The sequence below is a fragment of the Haliotis rubra genome, unplaced genomic scaffold, assembly GCF_003918875.1.
Source record: "Haliotis rubra isolate DU_JTF1 unplaced genomic scaffold, ASM391887v1 Scf22, whole genome shotgun sequence".
Taxonomy (NCBI): Eukaryota; Metazoa; Mollusca; class Gastropoda; order Lepetellida; family Haliotidae; genus Haliotis; species Haliotis rubra.
The window spans coordinates 1,483,916-1,510,857 of NW_025766225.1; the positions used below are offsets into that span (position 1 = coordinate 1,483,916).

General features: G+C 41.8%; 1 protein-coding gene across 1 annotated transcript in view; it reads left to right on the forward strand.

Moving 5' to 3' along the window:
• Positions 1 to 601: 601 nt before the first annotated feature.
• The window catches only part of LOC124277295 (cyclic nucleotide-gated olfactory channel-like), a 172,077-nt gene continuing 145,736 nt past the window's right edge, over positions 602 to 26,942 (forward strand). Inside the window, exon 1 of the mRNA XM_046712946.1 lies at positions 602 to 2,781. Coding sequence (XP_046568902.1) covers positions 1,428 to 2,781 — 1,354 coding nt within the window. The 5' untranslated portion in view covers positions 602 to 1,427. The remainder of the gene's footprint in view (positions 2,782 to 26,942) is intronic.

Below are 26,942 nucleotides of genomic sequence, written 5' to 3' on the forward strand. Positions count from 1 at the left end.
GGTCAGCAGACGACTAACAATGCCCACTAATAAGCCCTCGGTCGCCGGTCACCTCTCGCGCTCTGCACGTGGCGCATGAGACATTCAGCACTGGTCTGGCGGATCGATACCAAGTCAGTGACTCCACAGATAAAACGTTTTCCCGCTGGATATTGTCAGTGATAGTAAACGCTGACCACTGTGAATTTTAAGCAGTCCTTGAGGACGAATCGAGATGAACCCTGATTGAGGCATACCCTCAGCATCTGGTGTCGTCTGCTGCTTTAGTGAGCTTCCAGTGCCACGTGGTGAACACTAGAACCCCCCTCCCCCCGTTTCCACCCCTCTGGCGTAGTCTTCACATTCTGTCAGAGTCGATACCAACATATATCATCCTTCTCACCGCTGATTTGAGCTCGCGCGTGACGTCATAACACTCTGCCCGCCTTTTTCCCGCGTGTTCTGAGCTCGGGCTAATCTGCTCACTCAAACTACTGAAATCAATTTCTAATTGGCTTAGACTGAGAAAGTCATTACCTTGTGTCGTTTGTACCATAACTCTGTAACAGTTTTATCTCAGCATTCTAGCGGTGTATTTTTTTCTCTTTATTCTCGGTTCGTAAATCGCTACTTTTCATATCTGATAGGGACATGGAATTATAAGCCCATGAATATGCACCAGCCTTTAAATCAGTCCTAGCTGGCCAAGTGGGTTCCATCTATATTTAACGTGTTTTACATTCAATACAACAGCCGGGAATGGCCTCTTGTGATAAGGACGGACCACAGCTAGAGATAGTTCGCCCGGTATGACTGTATTTCGGAATATGGAAGTACGCGTGATGGTGGCGCTCTGCATCGCCGTCCGCCTGAGTAGCCCTTAGTGGCAACCGCTGTGCGGAGGAACCAGCGCTGTGTATACACAACTCAACAGATGCCCTGCCGCTGCTGCAGTCGTGTATATGTCCATATGTCGCAGCGTCTGCCGGCCGGCAGGTAGAACAGGGAGCTGATGATTCGACTTGTCTCTCATCGCGAGATGCGGAGCGAGGTGATGTGGATCCCTGTTGTTGCGCTGTAGCGGACTGTCCGGTGACAGGCGTGTTGTCACCACAAGAGCATGTGAAGTCACAGGTACCGCATGCGCGTCTGTGTACATGTTGTGGTGATATTTTCGATGTGACGTAAGCCTGTTTCACATACACACACACTCACACACACATACACACGTGGTGTGCAGTTCCATCGACCTGACTCAACTGTCATCTGTCGTCTGCTCGTGTGAGGTGTTGATGCAGAAGAGGAATATTGTACGGACGCGTGTCATCGCTAGTGTGATATTACAGTGTGGTGGATATATTCTCTGAAAGCTCAAATCTGGATGTGCCCTTTGGACGGAGTACATGTGAGTTTAACGGCGGAGACAGCCGTATGGAGGCGCTAGGACCATGTCGGGTGCATTGGCGCGGAGAAAGACTAGCGACACTGGTTTGGCGGTCAGATACACGCCGTGCGCCAATTCAGAATTGGATGGGGATGAAATTGAGGAAATCGCTATAGTGAGTAAAGATGCAAAAGAGTCACAGGAGGATGAGGTTGAGGTGGAGGCAGACGTCGAATGTGGCGAGCAGACGACAACAGCCAACGGTCCTCGCTCTCTCCCAGGCTTGGAGATCTTCTCTTCACCTAGTGATCGCACCAAGTTGATTGGTGAAAGATTAAGTTCCAGCGACAAAATTAGCATCTCCTCGCCCATCTATTCAAATAAGGTTGTGGAACAGAAATCGAAGTCAACGTCGAAACAAAGTCTGTTGGATATTGTTAGCGGCAAACTGGATCTTGTCAAAACACGGAAGCGCTATTCCCTTGCCCAGTCCTCGCTCATGAAAAAGCCCAGGCCGAGCGAGGCCAATATTGTGACATCGCGAGGCATTCGGAAACAACGGAAGAAAGAAATCGAGGACAAATTCGGCAAGAAAAGTGTCAGGGGTGAACGATTCGAAACTGCGACATCTGTGAGCTCGGACCGGGATGGATGTAACTGGACATTTGTGTTTGACCCCTCGGGAAGACTCTGTTACTGGTGGTCTTCCGTGGTCAGTATGGCGTTCTTATACAACTTCTGGGTCATTATTTACAGATTTGCATTTCAGGAGATTAACGCAGATAATCTGTCAGTGTGGTTCACATTGGACTACACCGCCGACTTCCTCTACGTCCTTGACATTGCCTTCCACTTCCGGACAGGTTACCTGGAAGACGGTGTGTTACAAACAGACCCAACCAAATTAAGACTCCATTATATGAACACGACCACTTTCTACATAGATTGTTTGTGTCTATTGCCATTAGATTTTTTGTATCTTTCCATCGGTTTCTGCTCAATTCTCCGATGTTTTCGCCTGGTCAAAGTTTACCGCTTTTGGACATTCCAAGACCGAACGGAACGTCACACCAACTACCCCAACGTGATCCGTACCGGCACGCTTCTGCACTACCTGTTGGCGTTGTTTCATTGGAATGCATGTTTATACTTTGTCGTGGCTACAAGGATGGAGAAGTCCCAGGACACGTGGAGGTTCCCGAAGGATAACACGAACACAGTCCTGCAGTATCTTCACGCGCTGTACTGGAGCACCTTGACCCTCACCACTATCGGGGACCCACCCTCACCCGTTACAATGGGAGAATATTTGTTTACTATTTTTGAAATGGTGTTTGCGTTGTTGCTGTTTGCAACGGTGTTAGGACACATCGCCAACATAGTGACAAATGTCAGCGCTGCCAGGAAGGAGTTCCAAGGTAGGTGATATTTACGTCATTTTCAATATTTCCCACCTGAATATTCTTGAGTTTTCAGACGAAGATCTAGACAAGTTACATCAGGATACTTATCAACACCCTGACATATTACTGTCTATATCCCATTACACCTTTCAGTGTTCCCTAGCTGCAATGTGTCAGGTATTTTCCATGGCATCTTACCGATATTTCAGTGGTGTAACCCAACGGCGTTTACGTCACGAATCTTTGCCATGGGAATTCGGCCTGCATCAATTGCTTAGTTCATGATTATTTATAACCCGGCGTTCGTTCAACCCCCAAACCCCAACCTCCGTGCCATCTGTCCCACATGAACAGTACATTGGCCGCCCACATGCATGAATCAACATACACATGTACTGTTCAGTTTCAATAGCGAGTATCGATCTGATGTGTACTCGATGTACGCAATACTCTCAAGGACGCATCGGTTCCATTACTTCAGCGTCGACATTCCATTCCTCAGTTCTACACATGCTGGGATAGTTCATACAGTTCTGACAGTACAAGGCGAAATGTGTCCTTGTGTACCGTCGATATCTTATCTAAAGTTGATTATTATTTACAATGTATTGCAGCTGACGGCAAAACTATTTGAAATAGTTAATCACAAGTCGCCAAACACTACGACACATATGTCACAGGCTGTAGACTGGGTGATATATAAAGACCATTAATCAAAAGAGGTATATACAATATTGCCCTTGTCGCCGCCCACTACAGTGCTGTAGTTGTGTAGAACATTTGTTATTAAACGCGCTGCCACACTCTCGTAAAACATAATTAAAGGGAGATCGCACTAACACTGACCACTATAATGCATTGCCATTGCCTGTGGTAAAACAATAAGCTCTTTTTAAAATAATTTTACATTTGAATATACCACTGCACTTAATCAAAGTCATGCAACGGTAATATTAATTGAATATGAGATAGCATTCTTTCTAACCAAAATTGTGTATGATATATCACTTAATGTAGTAATAATGATATTTACATACTTTGAATGAGAAAGGTACATTGCAAGGTCAGTTTGACCTATTCGGCCTTGTCACTTAGTGTAAAAGCAAATATATAATAGCAACATTTCAATGTTGTAGAAAAATAAACACGTTTAAATAAAGGATTTCAATAAATGTAGCATATGTGTATTTACACTATTTGGAATTCTGTTTACGTTTTGCTATCAGTCGGTAAGATCGGTTTAACTAAACTTCATGCTTTACAGAGTATACTTCATGAACGTTGAACAACGTGAGAACAGCATCACTGCGACATAACTCAGCACCATCTGCGGTTTCTGTAGTGTATATTTCTATATTACAAACCGAAGTACTTTTGTTCAATAGGGAAATGAAATAACCTGTTCAACCGGAACGTCATAGGGCTATCTGCAATTATCGGCAGCATATGGCTTGGACCGGACGATGCCGGGAGTAGTGTATTGTTGAGGATAGTGTAATTGGCTAGTCCAATAACTAGCCCTCATAACCTTATCGATCCTCAAACACTCTCACCTTCCAGCGGACCTCAAGGTCATAGAGCGTTAAGCTGCCACTGTTAACAGCGGTAAACGATAAAAAGATATCTCCCGGTCATATAGCGGGTTATGCCCTTGTACTAGCGGTGCCATCTTAACGTGTGTTATATATCACGTAAAACATGGTTACATTGGTGATTTCAACACGTGTAAACAGCTGTGGTCAGATGCAGCTAAAATGGTTTAGCACGTTGAACGTGTTCCCCAAACTATCAACAGAAACGCGCTTAAACAAAATATATGATGATATAAAAGTAATAGATAAATGATAATAAAATATTTAATGCATCATGTTTTGTTGATGTAGTGTGTTATCATATTTTGCATTTATTAATAAACCCTGTATATATGTAGCTCATTGCTGGGGGTAAAGAGTGCATGTCAACATTATTCATATCAATAACCATTGTAGTTCATAGTAACTGTTTACATAACGGTTACATGTCAACAATTAACATGGTGATATATTAAGTTGTGGCCGGCTATTGATATTTAGTAATTGATAATTATGTGGATATTTACACCGCTGCGGTAAGCACGAACTTCGTCCACCCAAATAATATTTACTATTTTCTATTTACTATTAACATTGCTTATTTTGCTGCACATCTTGTGTGCTGTACTGACGTGTGTGTATTGTTACATAGTGTCGTATTCAATAGCATCGTGTATTATTACTTACAGGGTTGTATATGACATGTTGTTACATCCAGGTGTATTCGATATCGAGGTGTATTAACACATCTAGGTGTATGCTAAACATTGTTTATTATAACGCCTAGGTGTATATTGTGTGTAAAATTACAGGTGTACATGTATTCTACATCATGGTTTTGTGTATCGTTGGATCAAGGTGTATCTATAACATTGTCTGTTATAACGCCTAGGTGTATTCGACGTGTATTTACACATCTAGGTGTATGATATGGTTTTGTGTGTCATTGCATCAAGCCTATGCTATAACATTGTCTGTTATAACGCCTAGGTGTATTCGACGTGTATTTAACATTGTCTGTTATAACGCTATAACATTGTCTGTATTGTATTCGACGTGTATTTACCCATCTAGGTGTATGATATGGTTTTGTGTGTCATTGCATCAAGCCTATGCTATAACATTGTCTGTTATAACGCCTAGGTGTATTCGACGTGTATTTACACATCTAGGTGTTTGATATGGTTTTGTGTGTCATTGCATCAAGCATATGCTATAACATTGTCTGTTATAACGCTTAGGTGTATTCGACGTGTATTTACCCATCTAGGTGTATGATATGGTTTTGTGTGTCATTGCATCAAGCATATGCTATAACATTGTTAACATAGGTGTATTCCCCTGCATTGTGTATCATTACATCTGTGTATGATGTATCAGTGTGTATTCGTACACCCCAACATATGCTGTAACATTGTGTATCGCCCCCAAGTGTACTATTACATAAGTATTGTTACATCGAGGTATTTACTATTACATTGTTTATTTTTGCATCAAGGTGTAGACAGGTAAACTGTGTATCATCGTTATAGACAACTACATGTGCATCAAGGTGTAGACAGGTAAACTGTGTATCATCGTTACAGACATCTACATCTGTAGCGCTTTGAGCATGCCTTAGGGTGTGGAAGGGGCGCATTATAAATATGCATTTATTATTATTATTATTATTATGTGCATCAAGGTGTAGACAGGTAAACTGTGTATCATCGTTACAGACATCTACATGTGCATCAAGGTGTAGACAGGTAAACTGTGTATCATCGTTACAGACATCTACATGTGCATCAAGGTGTAGAAAGGTAAACTGTGTATCATCGTTACAGACATCTACATGTGCATCAAGGTGTAGACAAGTAAACTGTGTATCATCGTTACAGACATCTACATGTGCATCAATACACCTAGATGCCCACAGCACTGTTGTTTATCGGATGATATCGGGGTATCTATGTACGAGTTTTATTAGCCCCACGTCTTACCGTGGTCAAGTGTTTCTTGAGTGTCGTCTTCCAACAAGCTCCTTACTGGCCGTGTATGTAGATTAGCCCTAGAATGCCAGTACCAGGCAGATAAACAGTTGTCGTGACTTGGCGGCGATGCCCAGTGACAGCAGCGCGTAGACCATACCCATAACACGACATAACTAGGCTATTGATAGGGACAAAATCCGTAGAGTGTTGCATAACAAGCGAGATCGCGCTCCAAGCTTTACTCTGTCAGTGTCGCCGAACAGAAACACTGTCGGCTTGGCATTAAGTCTAAAGAGAAATATGCAATGACAGGATTCACTGTGTCTGTGGGTGGAATATTCGCGATTTGCTGCAACATTTTCATTGTATGGAACGAAGCTGCCGTGCAGATTGTGTCGTTGTCGCCGAATTCTGTTAAATATTAACACCATGCCGCGTACTTGATTTTATGATTCACTGATATTTTACCACGGGGAGATCGATATGGCAAATATATTTGTGCTCGCGATGCACATGTGCATATTAGTGTCAAAAGTACATGTACATGCTAATTCTGTTAAAGTGCAAATGGTTGTTGGTATGCAGTGTTCCTGATTAATGTCAGTTAGAGAAGGGGGGCTTTTTGTGTATCATGTGTTTATAATAGCAAGAAACGTGCAATGTTTAATTATCTGAAAAGGTAACAAATTATCTGTTAATCAGAGGGGTACACAAAATCAATAGTCTAGACTACCAGTTGTCCGACTTCCATTTTTGTGGAAGTCTCTGTGGCTGAGCGGGTTAGGCTGCTGACTTTGGGTGCTGGCGATTTGGTTCCTGATTCTGTGGGTGTGGGTTCGGATCCCGGATGGGACTAAGAAAGTGAAATTCCAAATATGACATGTTATAATCTGTTAATATTCCTGGTTTTGAGTATTTTACGACCAAATATGGATTAGTTGGTTAAATATAGATACATGTATACTTTTATATTTTATGACATATGGTCTTTGTGCTTTGGTCCAATATTTAATTACACAAATTACAAGGATGTAGCCATATGTCATCCGATTGCCTGTGTCTTTGTGATTACATTGAGAGCCGTATGGCGTGGGTAACAGAAGCATTATGTAATATCCTATTGTGATGAGATCTGCGGGGATTATAGTCTAAGTATACCATCCGTGGGGATTGTGGCTGTGTAATAGTAGATTCTCGTGACGCTGTGGCATTGATTGCTGTGTTGGCTAGCTCGAAGCACTGGGGACAGTTCAGTACATGCAATTACATTGAATTGCTGAATACGAATATACTGATAATACGGCAGTTATACTTCCACAATGAACCATCATAATGGTTTGGGATTACATTGGCTTACGTACAATCATCATGACATGTGTCCTCTGATATCGATTAGCGAAAGATCGCTCCGATATGTCTGCTGTCTGAACCGCGATGAAGAGACATTTGCACTTTGGGGACAGACGAAAACTAATACACATCTTAATTCATCATCATTGTTTCCATGGGATCTTGTATCCGCTTGTGATCTTTTCTTGATCGATAATATTAATTCGAGGAAATTCAAATATGGACTTATCATTTTCAGGCGACTAGGATCGACTGCAGTCAGACCTGCACAGGGAATAGCGGCGCAATCAGAGCAGAGCAGCTAAACAAAAATATCATTTTGATTAATGCCGAGTACAAACGTGTATCAAACAAATCTAATTTTGTTTTTAATGCTGAAATCATTATTATATACCGCTAATAATATCATATTATTTCTTATAGCTGCAGTTAATATGTCATGTCATGTTAGGAATATACAGGAATTGGATGCTCTTTAACTTCTCTTGAGGAGTATATACCACGGCGGCCCGTTGCTATTGGAGGTCGGATCATAAAACTAGTGATTGATATGATGAGCACTTGATGCACAATAGGATGCTTGTACCCATACCGCTGATGATGGTTGGACGAGTGACCGCGTTTGGTAGTTTGAGTTTTGTTTCTTATGGCTTCGGTTCCCATTGAGACACGTGCAGGACGTGTAGTAACGTCGTTGACTGCGAGTGTTCTAAGTATGACTCTCTTAACGTAGCAGTGAATGGGTACCCGGTAGGTTGAGATGTTAACCTTCTACCACCTCATAGGCAGTTTGGGTTGTATACTCTCCAGGGAGCTGAGAATGAACATCAAGTGTTCACTGGTCACTTTCCCAAGGTCATATTATAGTAAACACTCACTCACGTGCCACTAGTGGAACTAGGCCGTTGTAACACGTGAGGCGTTCTGTAACCTGGTGTGTAGCCGTGCAGTCACTAGATCCATAGGGGGTGTGTGGGTGGGTGGTGGTAGCCTAGGGGTTAATGAACTGATTTGTTTTATATCTTGATATCTTGTTGTTATACAAGTGAATTAGTGGATACATCCCACTGCGTCTCAGTGTTTATCACCGAACCGGATCTTGATATTATTATTATTATTTATTATTATTATTTTTTATTATTTACGATCACCGGATCTTGATATTATTAAGGGAGGTAACTCTTAACGTTGAATACTCCGTCCGGTAACATAAAGTTCGATCCTTTAGTTTGAAACACAAATGTCTGGAAGGAATTGGGGGCGGTGGGGTAGCTTAGTGGGTAAAGCGTTCGCTCGTCACGCCAAAGACCCGAGTTCGATACCCAACATGGGTACAATGTGTGGAGCCTATTTCTGGTGTCCCCCGCTGTGATATTGCTGGAATATTGCTAATTACGCCGTAAAACTAAACTCACTCACTGGATCCATAACAGATAAGTACAGATTACCCCTCCGTCCATCGTACAGTCATGCTATTTTTGCCTGAAATACCACATAACCAGGCTAGGAGAGCCCCTTTAAAACCACACGATGTATATCACACATAATGTTCTGTGTGAAACGAGGAATTTGCTACCATACACATTGCTAGAATATATATCGATGCTTAAGGGAATGTTTAGGCATCAGTATTAACTAGAAATGATCTCATTTAACCGAGAAGCCAGACTAGATAACGGAAGTACAAGACCGTTTAATACAAATTCGTTTCCCAAATCGATTCACAAAGGGCCATATGGTTGATTTAATATTATTTCCGTATCTGTATTTGCAAAAGGACACTATATTTCTCCCTTTGTCGTAAGAGCTCACATCATGAAATATTTCTCAGAAAGTATAATGAGACAGGTTTGCCATTGCATGCATTTACGTATGGAAATCAGTTCTCATTACAAGCTAAGAAAGATAGGCTGTGTTTCATGCAAGGAACTGGGGCCACATGTCATAATTCACCGATCAGTGGGGGACATCTGTATAAGTGGAAGCTTACTCCCCCGGGAGGACCTATCTCGCAAATATATGTCAGTCTCCATGCGAAAACAGTTCGGCTGCCGTCGCCACTCCGTCCACGATTGCTCTCAACCACCGGAGCCATCATTCAACATGTCTCCCTACTTTCGTAATTGTCTTGTACATGTCTTCATTGCGATAGCCGTGGTTTCGCACCTGGGTCACTTCCGGTAGCGAATGCTTGTTTTGCGTCACAAGGCAATTATTGCAATGACTGTAGCTATCTGTGCTCTGTATCTGTCGCTGGCCTCCGAGTTGATGTGGCCACACAGTGATGGCTTGTCTGCTGGTGTCGCCTACAATCGCCTGCATTAGTAACGCGCGAACAATATCAAATATCTTTTGCGTATATTACGACTAACGGCAACAGGATTTTCTGTTCGTCTGAGTGCAAATTACCAAAGATTCGTGTTGCTGTGGTTACTGTACGATCAAGATTTTGAATTCCTTTTTGTCGGAAGATCAAAGTTAAACACGGACAGATGATCAGAATGACAGAATCTGTGTTTAATGTATGTACTTCTTTTAATTCACGAATGTTTGATTTTTGCCAATAACAAGTAATGCTTGTCGTAAGAGTCGACTAATGGGATCAGGTGGTAAGGCTCGCTGACTTGATTGATGGACGTCATTGTATCCCAGATATTTCGATAGATGCTCATGATGTCGGTCACTGGATTGTCCAGGTTTGATTATCTACCGAAAATTGCTGAGTTCCGCGTTAAACTACAAACAGTCAAAATTTTAAGTTGGTTTTAAAAACCAGATATGAAAGGAAAGACCAACGATCGGACGTCATGGGGACGATTGCGATTAACGATCTGAGAAACACTATGCCATATGTTGGTTTAGGCCACAGGCGCCAATATTCTTGCTTTATCCTCGTCAGGCTGTAATTTTCAGAGTTAGGGCAAGTGGTCGATATGACGGGCAGCATCTCTCGCCGTCAGTCATTTTTTGGGCGTTTTTTTGTTGTTGGTCCAAACGATAACATCACAGCGTCCCTACACTGACGATGCCGACAAACGGAGAGATGTTCACAACCCAAAGCCCAACAACACATCAACGTCAGGGAATTGTTCGGGTCAGTCTGCAAGTAAACACTTGGGTTGATCGTTTAGAACTGATTTGATTAGTTAACGATATCAGAGCATTATAACGCAATTAGAGTCCAATAAATTGATGAACATTGCCATAAACCGATGCACAGCTGTGTCGTTAGATCGCCGTGACATCTCATGACGTCATAGAATTGCAGAATTTGTGATGTAATTGAGTTATATCACGGTTACGGCTCCTGAGAGATATTTCATCCCGAGTTCAATAGGTGAAAACCGTTCCAGGAGAATTCTTGGCCAAATAACAGCTGCTGCTATGTAGCCACAGTAACAAGTGCTCAACGATCACGATGTACCCGGTGTTCCATTATTCTGTTGCAACCGGGGCTCAACGATCCAGTTGCACCCGCTGCTGAACGATCCCGCTGCAACCGGTGCTGAACGATCCCGCTGCAACCGGTGCTGAACGATCCCGTTGCACCCGATGCTCAACGATCTGGCTACACCAGCTGCTCAACGATCCCACCGCTCTAAGCTTTTTCAGCATCTATTTGGTCGGAATCTGTTTCTCCGAAATGGCCCTGGCGTAGACTTTAAGAGAGTTAATGCGCTAGAATCGTGTTCAGAATGGGAGAGCTGAACTTTCACATATTCGCGCATTGAAACACAATGTGATCATGTCGGTTAATTTGCAGGCAACATGCAACACGGTATGGGGGATGTTGGTGCGTGCAGCAGAACAACCCATTCCTTGCTGCAGTCGTGTTTTTCCGCCGGCTCACCGCTAATTGTACTGGTTAGTTCCGCAGATACCTCAGTGCATAGTAATATTCCTAATGTTATCGTAATGGGGAAATGGCTTCTTTTCATCCCGGCTAATCGGCGTGTAAACACTGACTATAGATCCACCTTTTCTCTGTGGTTACACAAGGATTTGAAATAGCATAAATCTTACGTTACGTCTGACGATTAATCCCTTGCTGATATACTCCCGAGAAATTCATGCAGATTTACCATTTGTCTCTGTTCATGCAGCAATTATCTGCCCTTTTAACGGTGAAATGCTTGAGTAACACAACTTAATGCAGCTCTTGTGGTTCTTGTCTAATGAATATTATATTTACACAAATAATGCAGTTGAACCCGCCTGATTATATATTGCTTTGAATCTTTTACTCTTCGAATATTTTTTAAAAATAAATAGTAAACTTAGTTTATGATATTAGTTTTCGATTCGATTCGATTCGATTCTTTATTCAGTAAAGACTTGGGCTATATGCCCCTCGTCATCAGTTTACACTGTATACAGGATAGAACATGGTTATCCATTGAAATATACATAAATTGTTTACATTTACAAAAGGAGGCTGGACGAAACATTATGGTACTTACATGCATAACTTAATGTATTCACATAATTTTGGAATACTATCTTTGGATGGGTTTGTTAATAATTGTAAAAAATTCACCATACTTGGTTTCTAACCTAAATAATGTTTGATAAGCTGTTTTCTATATACAGTATGTTTTGGGTAAATTAAAACGAAATGGTATTTATCTTCAATGACATTTACATTATTTTGTTTACAGTAGATACAATATCTTTTCTCCCTATCAATATTTTCAATATGGATGCAAAGCATCTAAGTATAACTCATATCCAAATTAGGATGTGTGTTGTTTGGAGAACATGAAATGAATTAGCATGGACGTGTTGGTTGAGGGGAACCATACACATACCACCTTTCCCTATACACAGCAACTTGCTGATATGAAGTTTTAATTCAATATTTGTTTAGCCTCAGTTTTACGGGTTGCTAACACTGTTATATTATATTCCCGTATGTCGTGAATGCATCAGCGTTTTACGTATTTAAAATCGCTGTGGAAACTTATCTCCCTTTGCCGTACCATGATCCGCTGAACATCGAACAGATTAAATGATTATGAACCTTTCAAAAATAACGACGACCTACATCACTTTCGGCAACAATAAACTAACACACGAAAACAACGAAACTGAAACGTCCCAAGCTCACTCGCTCGACGTCGAACAAGTTTGCATACATATGATGTGAAATGGTGACTAAAGTCGTTATATTGCTAAAATATTGTCCTTAGCCAGTAACTCACTCGATAATCTCACCACCAATGTGTGATTTGGTTATCGATGCTTTTGTTAGTCCACAATGAATAATGATCAGTTTCATGTTGGCAAATATTCATTCAAACCTACAAGACACAATTTGATTCACGAAGTATTTTCACGACCTGTGCCTTCTTGACACAGTCGAATCTCCGTTGGACTTTCGGATGCACTTGAGTGCGGAATAGTCAACATTCTGCCCGGGACTATAACGACATTTGTAGACACTTCCGTTCTGGAGTGAGCCCATCAGCAGCGGCAGGGTAATTAGTAAGTGTTTGATCAATGGTCTAAGAACAAGACCAACACTGTAGGAGCTCGATTATTGGCTAGTTGGCACCGCAGCGCCATCTAGGAGTAATCACAGCGCTACCTTGAGGGGGAACATTCCTGATGATGTCAAGGACTTTTGGCAGTTACAATTTCTTGAAGATATGCCCACCCCCGGTTTCTGGATTCGATTTTTCATCTGTTGTTGGTTTAACGTTGTTGGAAGTTTGAATTCGCACCTTGTACAATCGTTTCATTTAATGCGAAATCCTTTCATGTTCGTTTTTGCTATTATTGAGATTGGGTAGCCTAGTTAATGAGGTGTTCGCACGTCACGCTTAAGGTCCGGGTTTAATTCCTCCCATGGGTCCAATGTGTTGACTTCATTTGTGTTGTTATCTGCCGTGGTACTGCTGCAGTTTTAAAGTTGAACAAAACCACTCTCACTCTAACTGTCGTCATGGTGCCAGTAATGTGCACCTACTGTTTCTTTAAACAATATTTTAAGCACATTCACATCCAAGATAAATTCAGTTGACTGATGATCAATCTTCATCATAATAGATTCCATGATTGATTATGTCATGCTATCGATTAAGAAGGATCAGCTAATCCCTTACATTAAACTGTGTACAGTAACGTGCAAAAGAACTACCGCTGAAATGAAATAGTAGGAGAAAATCCATACTGTGCACCAACCGACTGACGTAATGGTAAAACTGATAAAGTTGAAGGTTAATGGGCGGCAGCTAGGTTTACACAGGCAGTGTACGGGCAAACAGTCATTGGCACATATAGTGGCGCCCCCTTACGGCTTGTGTGACCCACCAGGTGGGGGTAACGATTATAGATAAATCCCAGCCAAGGCTTGTTTGGCCGGTGAAAGATGCTTTCAGTCCGTCTCATATCACTGCAGTGGTTTGTCAATACTGTATAACACAACACATTGTCTCTGAAGACGTTCACACACAGCATGCCAATAGCACCCCTTTATCAGGCCAACGTCTGAATGAGGAAGCGTGTTGTGTTATATATCTTCCTCCTATAGGTCTCGTATGTAGTTACATTGATCCTTGTTAAGACATTCGTTTGGAACATGTGGCGTTTTTGTTGTGAGATGTGTTATCTATCACTCCATGGTAATTCAATAGAAACAGTGCGAGATTCGTTTTGTCGCAGACAAAAGCAAAATTACTTCCTCAAAGCATATTTCAGAGCGTCAGCTTGACAAAGAGTACATCGTTTCTTCTGGAGTATTGATTACGATTTGTTGAAGATCAAATAACGCAAAAACAGCTGATTATATGTGAATTGTGGAGACGTGGCCATGGCGTTAATTCGATAAAGAAATTTCGCTTTCTTATGCAGGATTTTGACGACAACGAAATATGCTACTAAGTTGACGACTAACTATACTAAGACATTACACAGTTTACCACGAACTGATTTACTAATTTAACTATGTAGATCACTGTAGAGTCCTACGAGAACTACACTTACGAGTAGACTACTATGTACGCTACGAATATTTCGAACTGAAGTACTAAGCACACAACGAATATTACGAGTAAGTGAGTTTATTTTGACGCCGTTGTAGCAATATTCCAGCAATACCACGGCGGGGGACACCAGAAATGGGCTTCACACATTGTACCCATGTGGGGAATCGAACCCGGGCCTTTGGGGTGCCGAACATTACGAACTACACTACTAAGTGCACTACGAATATTTCGTACTGCAATAATAAGAACGCTACGAATATTTCGAACTGCAATAATAAGTACACTACGAATATTACGAACTGTACCACTAAATATACTAACTATACCCAAGAATCTGTGCCAAGGGAACCACACCTTACTCTGTCTGAAATCACCCAACCGTAAAATGGTGATAGATAAAGAGGACCCGGTAGTTTAAAAAAATGGTTGTCTACGTCAGTTAGGTTCAAGTATTCAGAATGTGTCCCCTGGATTCCTATTATTGGAAATTATGTCTTTATGGTTATGTAAGTTGGAACTGTTAAAAGGTTTTGGAAGATAGTCACAAATACTTTGAAAATGTGTCCCACGATTGTTTCTAGATACAAACGTAATTCCCCATCTTCAGTGAAAACACCGAACTTCAGTGATCGACGAGTCGTTTATTAATGTAGACAGGAAAACTGTTTCACCCAATATCACAACAATCAAAATATTTTCAATGCATATGCAAATTTTCAGTAGTGATAAAAAACACCTTCATAGTTAATTTTTAATGTTTATTAACCGTAGATACAAGACGTATGTGTTGTGAGGAGTTATATCCCTTTACTCAGGGCACAGATGCACGTACAGGTCTAGAGATCCTACCTAGGTCTCTCAGCAGGGAAGGCAATTAAGCCGGACAGTGTGTGCATCCGGTCCTCTATAATAACACCGTATGTTATTTCATTGCGAGTCACAATTTGAACCAAATAAACATTGTATTCCAAGAGATGTATTTACAACATAAGCACTCACAAATTAGAATCACATGACATTGCATTATACACAATACATTTCAGAAAAAAGTTGTAACTAAATAATGAACTTTGAACTCAATGTACAAGTTTGGGTAAGCATTCTATCCGTATCATGGCATTACACTAAACATGTGTAACTGAACTGATCATGTCCATCAGTTTCTCCCGAGAGGACACTTTAGTGTGTACTCCAAGTGAGACAAGTTTGTCTCTCAAATCAGCCACACACAGGTCATCTAAAAGTGGTTGAGTACTAGGGGCGACATTTCTGATGTCATTTTGGATACTAGCCCTTTTGCGCTTCTAGCCTCATGTATCTCAGATTCCCAGTACTCAAGCTTACATTTAGTGTAGGGTCGTTTTGGTCGAGCCAGATGTGATTGACTTTCCACACGCTTTCGGACAGTCATAGCCTCAATGGGACCATCCCACTTTTGGGTTTTCTGCTGATGAATCCTTTTGATGTCATCATTCATTTTTTCCAGGGCCTGTCCACTAAACCTACCAATGTTCCCGTGCCTCGACATGAACACAGGAACATGGTACACTAAACAGTGCATGTAGGGCGTGATGTTCTTAGACAAGCACCCCTTCCTTTTCTCTCCTACTCTAAGAATCAGCTGTATCCACTCCCTGGCCATGTCGTACAATTGCCGTGCATCGTTGCTCTCCCCGCTAACTACCAACTTGTAGATGTCCCTAAATCCTGTCCAAATGTCGATGAAGTCCGTCTCTGTGTCTGGTGTCAGTCGATCGTGAAGTTTGTCAGGCAGTTGATTCAGAATTTTCTTCTTGCTGTCCCCTGAAAGACTTGTCCATTTTAGTCCCTTGCGGTCCCTATCTTCCCACACACTGAACGACACCCCACAGCTTCTGATGCTTTCCACTATCCCATCTAAATATCTAGGTTTCCCTTGCCTTAATTTTGTTAACTCTTTATCCCTTGTTTCCCCATCCTGAATAATCATTCTTTCCAGAACGTCCGTGATTCTCATCAAGAGATGTAGCTCGTCCAGGACAAAATTGTCGATACCTATTTCAACCAGTGGAGTGTGTTGAACACCAAACTGGAGCTTATCTGCGTGAGATCTTATCTCGTCAATTGTCCTGCACATGGGCTGCGTGGAATAGTACAACCAGTCATGCGTCATGTTGTGTCGGTCGTCCTTGTGCACTTTACACAGTGGACACGCATAGTTTCCAGTAGAACCCCCTAACCCTAGAACTAACTGAATCATTTTCATGTCAGCCCCAAAGAAAATCTCGATCCCTATACGTTTGTCCCCAATCTGAATAAACTTGGCCTTTGCAACAGAATTGACTTCTTCAAATAATGGAACCAGAGACATTTTGAGGTGGTAGTAGTTCTCTTTGCAGCTGACAATTGCTAAAGTACATTGGTTTCTTGATGCTTGCTTGACTGTGTCATCTACGATGTTAAATGAGAAAACTACAAAATTTGAGAGGCTGCTAACCCTAGTCCCGTCCCCACCGAACTTAATCTCAACGTTTTCTACATATGGCCGAGATTCTAAATACTGCCCAACGCTAGATTCAAGCTCGTTCTTAAAGCTCATCACTGCTCCAGGAACACTGCCAGGTACTCTGTGTATTTTGAACTCACGTGACAGTTTAGCACGGAGTTCGCAACTGCGCCGACTCTGGGCAGGTCCTTGTTGACCTGGGCAATTTCATGATAAGTTGAGTCACTTACGCCAAACTTATCAAGTACAAACAGGATTTGTGACAAATTTTCCTCATCTTCTGATTTAGTCTGGTCATATCTAACAGTGAATTCATCACCATTTGATGACTTTAGTTTGAGGCTAGATGGTGTAAGTCCAAGATTGCGTACAAAGTCTAAAGCTTTTAACGTTGACGCCTGAACGTTGTTCAGGGTTCTGTACGTCTGGCGTTTGCTCATCTTTTCAATTGGTCTGCTGTGAGTGAGTGATGTTTGAGGCGGAGTTTCAGCGGGCTCGCAAACAGTCCTGCTCATTTGCCTTGTATTTACAAGTTCATTTTCCAATAAACCCAATCTGTAGGTCTGCTTCAAATAGGCCTGCTTTTTCACCCCAGTCAGCTTTTTGTACTTTGAATTAACTTTTGATATGGTGACGCGTACGCGTTCATCTATTCTAGCAGATTGTTGCAATTGTACAACATTTAAATTTTCGTTCAGAATGTCCACAAATGTAAAATCCCTATGCGTAGTTGAATAACGGTCTATTTCTCTCAGACATGCATGGGATATTTCTAAACCTAGAGATTTTTCAGCTGATTGTGAACTTTGTGGTGCACTGACAAATGATATGTCAATCCTACCGCCACTAGATCTTCCACCAACTTCACTGTTTTTTGCCATGTCTATATTATTTGCTAACCACAAACCCAGAGCTAAGTATATTACCCGAATATAGACCATACTAACAGTCTATTACTGAGAGTTCAGTGTTCTCAAGGTGCACACTTTACTGGTGACAAACATGACGATCTTCTCCACCGGCACAGTCCGCAACGTCAGGACTCCCCCGTCGTCATCCATATCTTCTTCATGGTAAGCCGTGGTGAAACTCTCACAGGAAAGTTAATCTCCTGACCTTCGCCATGATGATTCAGGAATACCACCAGTGTTGAGACAGACACAGTCTACTGAAATCGTTCTTATGTAAGAAAATCTCCTTGTCGTGGCCCGGTAGGTGACCAAATGCGTATCTGTATATGTCCAGCTGCATGTGCGCTGAATGTAGACCGCCCGGTGACTTTACTGCTGTCTTCAGTGACCTCTCAACAGTAGCTGAAGCAAGTCTGAGGCGCTCACTAGACACGGGAGGGCAACTGTAGTCTTCCAGCAGATGGGCAGGAATGTGGCCTGTGTGTTCCCAGGTAGCCTCTTCTAGAGGGTAGTCCGACCACTCCACTAGGTAAAGCAGGCCCTTTAATTAAAAAATGTAATTTAGATTAACATACCCCCTCAAACATATGACAAGCATTAAACCATTCATGTAACCCCCATTATAATATGAATTGTTTTATTAAATGACTCTCGTGTGGGTATATCTGTATCTTACCAGCCCTGTCGGCTTGTTGGTTGTTTCAGTTACATTTGATACATGTGCATGTTGTTATATATAACTGAATAATGTTTATGAGTGGTTGAGACACATATTCGAAGCGAACCGGTAAACCTCTACCCGGCATAGGGAAGTCAGTAGAATGTATACGTATGATAATTTTGAAGATAATTAACTAAATACAATACATTAACACATACTGCAGTATGTCTAAATATAGCGTTTGACATTTCTTTTGTCTTCATCATATTCGAAATGGACACAACCATTTCAGATGAAAAACCCTTTAAAACAAGGTTTTAGATAGATAAACTTTTACGCAAAGTATATATGGATTATATTGTCCACAATCAATTGTTAGGTTGTTCATTGTGGACTGTCAGTTTCCTACACGGAGATGTTTCGCGTCTTGTCAAACAGAAATATCACGGAACTTGTTGAATGTAAAAGAAAGGAAATGCATCATGAAAAGCACCTTAAACATGTTTCTATGGTCTCTTGTGTTATCAAGATATAAAAATATATGTACATACCTGAGGAGACTTGCGCTTCCAAATGACTCTCTGTACTGGATAGATTCCAACTGTGACACGGTTGCTTACAGATTTGTTCAGGGCAAAGGATTGTCCTTCGTGGAGTTGTCTGTAGTTTGTGACTGTTCGCGGTCGAAGTTCCATTTTTAACATTTGTCGAACTGATTACACCAATGGCATTCTGTGAGCTTTTAGAGCTTATGCTTTCAATCCAGTGAAAACACAACACAAACGGCCTTTCATTGCTCTCATTGTCCCACCTGTCATAACGAGGTTCACATGTCTGTACAGTACAACTAATGTTGTTATAGAAATTAGAATCGGACAGGTGTAACTCTAATAGACTTAGTGATGTTTTCATATCAATCAAGGATCAGTATAGGCACACATAACTGGGTAGAGACAGATTCGACGATTATCAACATTTCCTGATTAACTTAACTGTGTTGAGAAAACAGCATTGTTCTGTGTTTACAATGTGTTCCCTTACCAGCTGTGGAAATTGATCGTTATGAAACTTTGCATACATGTCCGCTAAATTACTCTCGGAATGCCACAGACAATGAAACTCATAAACCGCCGTTGCCATAAGTAAATGTGTTAATTATTGACATATGACATATAAAGATCATAGCATGATATTGAAATATATACATGTATATATATATACATGTATATATATATATATATATATATATATATAGAGAGAGAGAGAGAATTCTCACATATATATATATATATGTGTGTATGTGTGTAGACACTGTTGTAATTTGTTTTAGTTGAGTAATGGAACATGTTTTAATTCTTATAATTATGACACACTACATATGTATGGCCAACACGAGATATATTCAGAACTGATACATTCTTACTTTCACCATCAAGCACGCGTTGTCAAGAACTAAATCTAACTATGAGCGCCTGTGGTGAGACTCTGCGGGATGCCAAGCAATGACTTTTGGTCCAAAGGGGAACCACATGTGTTGTTATCTATATTGAAGGGCATTAAAATATTCAGAAGATGGAATCGCAAGTCCTATGGCATGACGAGTAGCATGCCCTTGTTTGCACGGTTGGTTGCACATGAGTGTGCATGAAGCGCCAACTGGGCCATGGCACAAAAAGTTGGATATTGTGCGGTGGGGTAGCCTAGTGGCATGGGGTCGAACCCCCAAGTGGGTAAAATGTGTGAAGCCCGTTTCCTGTTTCCCGAGGCAAGAATATTGCTAATAGCGGCGTAAAACAGTACTCACTCACTCAATGAATGGTCGGAGCCTCATTTACATGAGATATTATTATGTGTTATAACTTACATGTAAGAGGTATGTAAGAGATTACGTTTGCAATTTTGACCGAGTACCATACAGCTGGACTCTTGCTGAGTGTAGCGTAAAACAACCAACACAAGCCACAATCGCCAATCAGAGCCATTATACAATATGTCGGTTTCTGGCCTCTGAGTCACTAAACACATACATGATGACGTGATAGGACTGTTGTTTCAGTTCTCCAAGCCACTCAAGCACTTTAATATATTTAACGTGTCCATGCAAATGGTTCGTAACTCACATTCTGGCAAATATATTGTGTTCTCGCCGTGGAAGAAGTTTTCGTTAATTGATAATAAACCTCCATTATTGTTCGACATTAACTGACGGAGTATTTCCTTTATCCTTGATCTCGGGAATATTTGACAAGTTGAATTAATTTAGACGCCACGGGCAGGATTTGAAAGTGAAAATATTCACAGCTGCGTTTACTGGTGCGAATTTTTTTCCAAATAGACGTTCCATTGGTGACGTCACAGTGAGTCACACTTTTTAAACAGAAGTTACATTGATGACGTCACAGTGAGTCACACTTGTTACATTGGTGACGTCACAAGGAAACACACTCATCAGGCAGACATTCATTGGTGACGTCACAAATACTCTTGAATCATATGAGGTGCTGGGACTGTTCAACTGTGTGTACTCTGATTTCATAGTGGCTAGTGCATATATAACTAACTCTCATCTTACAAGGCACCGGAATTACAAAGTTCTTTCATGTAGTACAGATAAGCCGTTATTAATCGTAGCTATTTCCGCTTGTTTGGACAGTGACACTCTTGAGTGAGTGAAATGAAGAGCCAAAATTTTGATGGGAAAACGGAGGCTTACAAGACTAAAACAAATACTTAAATACCGAAAGTTGACAGACAATGTGTTTCAGTTGAATTGAACAAGGTGTCATTATAACGCGAGTAAATAATACTTGCTATTTTGTCTTTTTGCCAATTTGTTTAGTCATTTGTGACTGTAGGTGTCTGCCTTGCGATATTCAGTTCACCCATTCATGTATGCATGAGTGCTTGTGTATTACAGTTTCAAATCTGTGGTGTACTTAATCCTGGCGCCGGAGAGTGGTTGGATGGATGACTCCTGACGATGTCTGTCATTCAGGCCATCGCTCGCGCTGAAACACAGATAATGACGCGCGTTGCATCTCCTTAGCGACATAATTTGTACGAACTGCTGTTGTTTTGTTTACCTGGCTCAGATTTGGTACCCTGTATTCTTAAATGGTCATGTCTATATTCTCCAGCGCCCGGGTTTCAAAGTGCCGAGGGACGATGGGGTAGCCTACTGGTTAAGCGTTCACTCGTCACACCGAGGCCCGGGTTCGATTCCCCACATTGGTACAATATGTGAAGCCCATTTCTGGTATCCCCCGCCGTGATATAGTTGCAATATTGCTAAAAGCGGCGCAAAGCTAAATTCACTCAGTGCCGAGCGAACGCTGCATGGATACGGCATCCCCGTTCCCTCAGTCCCACAGATCAACCCCAGGCCTCTCCTTACCCCCGGGACCGCCTCCGTGGTGTAGTGGTTAGAGCGTCCGCTCGGAGAGCGGAAGGTCGCGGGTTCGATCCCCCACCGCGTCATACCAAAAGACGTTAAAATATGGTACTTGTTGGTCCCTGCCTGGCGCTCGGCATTAATGGGTACAACAAGGACTGGTCGGCTTGGAGTCAGTATAATGTGTCTGAGTGGGGTATTCGTGCTTCACTGCGGCATGGTATCTCAGTGGGCTAGCACTATAAAACCAGCTTAAGTCTGGGCTAGTACAAGCAGCCGCACATACACATACACACGCATGCACGTCGTCATATGAGCGAAATATTCTCAAGCACGCCGTAAAACCCAATTTCACCTCACCTCACCTCACCTCACCTCACCTCACCTCCTTACCCCGGGCAAGCTGACATCAACTACACGGCACAGTCACAGCTGTTGAAAGTTATCTATTATCGATATCCGTAGCATCTGCACATTCTTTATATAACAGTAACATTAATTTACCTTAAGAGATTTTATTTCCATTCAGAATGTACATTATTAGAAAGACACGTCTGTGCAATTTATATAAAATGTTTAATATCTATCCATGTTAGAGAGGCATTGTGTAGTCGGAACCACTGCGTTCTATAAAGTCATAGTCACAGGAACATGAAACTGATTGTAGCGATATAACGCCCACAGCAGTCAGCCAGCAAATGTCTTTGTATGAAAGATTCATGATCAATTATTCATAAGCAATAAAATGATACAACCCTAATAACTAAAGATGAAAAAATATTGATTTATATCTCGTACCTATGGTGTATATTTTAATACATTATTCGCTAGTTGATGTGCTAGTTGATGCGCTAGTTAAAATGAGCGATTTGCAGTTTACAAGCTAGACACTTTAGTATGTTCCTCAATTTCAGATTAGATTCGGGTTAGAATTGGTCTTCAGCAACACATGCCTTTTGTAAGAGGGTTAGAATTGGTCTTCAGCAACACATGCCTTTTGTAAGAGGATTAGAATTGGTCTTCAGCAACACATGCCTGTTGTAAGAGGGTTAGAATGGGTCTTCAGCAACACATGCCTGTTGTAAGAGGGTTAGAATTGGTCTTCAGCAACACATGCCTGTTGTAAGAGGGTTAGAATTGGTCTTCAGCAACACATGCTTGTTGTAAGAGGGTTAGAATTGGTCTTCAGCAACACATGCTTGTTGTAAGAGGGAATTGGTCTTCAGCAATTGGTAAGAGGGTTAGAATTGGTCTTCAGCAACACATGCTTGTTGTAAGAGGGTTAGAATTGGTCTTCAGCAACACATGCTTGTTGTAAGAGGGTTAGGGTTAGCAACACATGCTTGTTGTAAGAGGGTCTTTCAGCAACACATGCTTGTTGTAAGAGGGTTAGAATTGGTCTTCAGCAACACTTGCTTGTTGTAAGAGGGTTAGAATTGGTCTTCAGCAACACATGCAGGGTTAGAATTGGTCTTCAGCAACAACACATGTTGTAAGAGGGTTAGAATGCTTGTTGTAAGAGGGTTCTTCAGCAACACATGCTTGTTGTAAGAGGGTTAGAATTGGTCTTCAGCAACACATGCTTGTTGTAAGAGGGTTAGAATTGGTCTTCAGCAACACATGCTTGTTGTAAGAGGGTTAGAATTGGTCTTCAGCAACACATGCTTGTTGTAAGAGGGTTAGAATTGGTCTTCAGCAACACATGCTTGTTGTAAGAGGGTTAGAATTGGTCTTCAGCAACACATGCTTGTTGTAAGAGGGTTATAATTGGTCTTCAGCAACACATGCTTGTTGTAAGAGGGTTAGAATGGGTCTTCAGCAACACATGCTTGTTGTAAGAGGGTTAGAATTGGTCTTCAAGCAACACACATGCTTGTTGTAAGAGGGTTAGAATTAGAATGGTCTTCAGCAACACATGCTTGTTTGTTGTAAGAGAGGGTTAGAATTGGTCTTCAGCAACACATGCTTGTTGTAAGAGGGTTAGAATGGGTCTTCAGCAACACATGCCTGTTGTAAGAGGGTTAGAATTGGTCTTCAGCAGACAACACATGCTGTGTTGTAAGAGGGGGTTAGAATGGGTCTTCAGCAACACATGCCTGTTGTAAGAGGGTTAGAATGGGTCTTCAGCAACACATGCCTGTTGTAAGAGGGTTAGAATTGGTCTTCAGCAACACATGCTTGCTGTAAGAGGGTGTAAGAGGGTTAGAATTGGTCTTCAGCAACACATGCTTGTTGTAAGAGGGTTAGAATTGGTCTTCAGCAACACATGCTTGTTGTAAGAGGGTTAGAATGGGTCTTCAGCAACACATGCCTGTTGTAAGAGGGTTAGAATGGGTCTTCAGCAACACATGCCTGTTGTAAGAGGGTTAGAATGGGTCTTCAGCAACACTTGCCTGTTGTAAGAGGGTTATAATTGGTCTTCAGCAACACATGCTTGTTGTAAGAGGGTTAGAATTGGTCTTCAGCAACACATGCTTGCTGTAAGAGGGTTATAATTGGTCTTCAGCAACACATGCCTTTTGTAAGAGGATTAGAATGGGTCTTCAGCAACACATGCCTGTTGTAAGAGGGTTATAATTGGTCTTCAGCAACACATGCTTGTTGTAAGAGGGTTATAATTGGTCTTCAGCAACACATGCCTATTGTAAGAGGGTTATAATTGGTCTTCAGCAACACATGCCTATTGTAAGAGGGTTATAATTGGTCTTCAGCAACACATGCTTGTTGTAAGAGGCGACTAACGGGAGTGGCTGGTCAGGATCGCTGATTTGGTTGACAAATGTCATCGTAACCCAATTGCGTAGATCGATGGTCATGCTGATGAATACTGTATTGTCTGGTCCAGACTCGATTATTATCAGTCCGCTATAGCTAGAATAATTGCGGCGTTAAACAACAAACAGATTTCAGATTACTGTTCGGTCACTGAAATCCGCTATGGGTATAACCCGTGAACGTTGTGCACATGTCTTGCTTTTGCTTTTCGGCATCATTTGAAGTGCGTTTTATTTTAATTATCATGCTGATAATACTATGACCTGTATGCAATAACTACCATCCCTCTTACAACGGACACGATTGTGATGTGATAAAGATTAAACCCTGCAAGCATTAATCCAAGAGAAGCCGCAAGCCTTTTCACAACGCAGTCTGTCCAGAGATGGTTAATCTGCCAAGTGGCTTGAAGCGTGACTATATTCTCGGTCTGGTCAGTAAGGGTTAACTTGTGTCAATGATAGCTTCCGAATTACATCAACGTCTTTTAGCAATCTCATAGACGTGTTCCTGAAGACCTGTCTGGTCAGCCCATGTCCAGACACCCAGCATCCTGCTACCCCTCACACCCTCGGGCTCTATCCCCCTGTGATCACTCCACCCAATCGAAGCCTCAACAGAGGAGCTTTCCTCCAGAGGGAAATGCTCACATCTGTCAATATGTCGCTAATCAATAGCCCCAGTGTTCAATGAGAGTTGGAATCTGAAGCCTTTATCCAGGCTTTTGTTAACTATACTAATTAAGACTATTGACCACATCGGAATGTTTTCAAGAGGCGGCAGAGGACAGTGTTTCCGGCCTTTGACGTAAGATTTGTAGAAGGGAAGGTACCTTGTGGCTGTCTTGAGCTGTCTCTAAGGTTATGCGTGAGCACGCATGTTATTCCCCGCCATGAAGTCAGAGAGAAAAACAGTCGTCCCTACTGTCATCCATCCAGATTGAACCCGGAGCCATTATCAGATTATTCACTGCTGAATGCAGGCCCGGGCTTATGGCTACTTCCGGGGTTTCCGGAAGGGATCATTCATTGTTTCCTGACGCTGGTTAACGAAGATACAAGGCTGGCGTTAGGTTTGACCTTCATAGAACGATTGGTATCTAACGACTGCTCTTGGAAGATGAAGTCGAAAGGAACGGGATTCACGACTGGTTGGAATTAAGATTGTGTGGACAATACTATGTGAAATTGTTGATGCAGAAAATATAGGGACAAATCGATGTGTTTGTTATTTACGATCAACTGAACATCGACAGTTAAAAAATGATAGCTTTGCAGATTTATTACTAGGCGTAACTGAATCAACGTCCTGGTGACTAAATAGAGGTTTGATGTGGCGCACAACTCAGCTCCACATGGGTCAGAATTGGTCTTCAGTATCAATGCTTGTCGTAAGACGCTACTAACATGATCGGGTCTACAGACTTGGTTGATATGTGTCATCGGTTTCCATCTACGTACATTCATGTTCATGACAGTCCCTGGATCGCCTGACGGATTTTTTAGCCTCGTCATATAGGTGGAATATTGCTGAGTGCGGCTGTCAACAAATATTGGTTGTTTACACAGCCTGCCCAAAAATGGCAATATTGCCCAGACATTGTCCTGTGAATGTAGGAGGTCTTACTTAAGAGGTCACATATGTGAATGTAGGAGGTCTTACTTAAGAGGTCACATATGTGAATGAGTACGGTTTTAAGCCGCTTTATCAAAGTCCAACCAGTATGGCCATGTGACATCAGAAATGATCTTCACACATAGCAACCGTGTCGGGATTCAATCCAGGAGTGACGAGCGAACACTTTAACCATTAAGCCACTCATCGCTCACTATGTCGCCTGTGTTTGAAACGGTAAGGAATTCAATTTACAAACACTATCTTCTTACATGGTTAAATAAGATTCCAATGGACATGCTTATGATGATTTGGGGATCGAACTCGGAACATTACACCGCGAGCGAGCACGGCATCAACTATGCTACTCTGCTGCACCTTTACGCAATCACTGGATCTATAGGCTTTTTATGTGCTGAAATTCTTTCCCTGCTTGATCGATATCAATACGGAAAATGG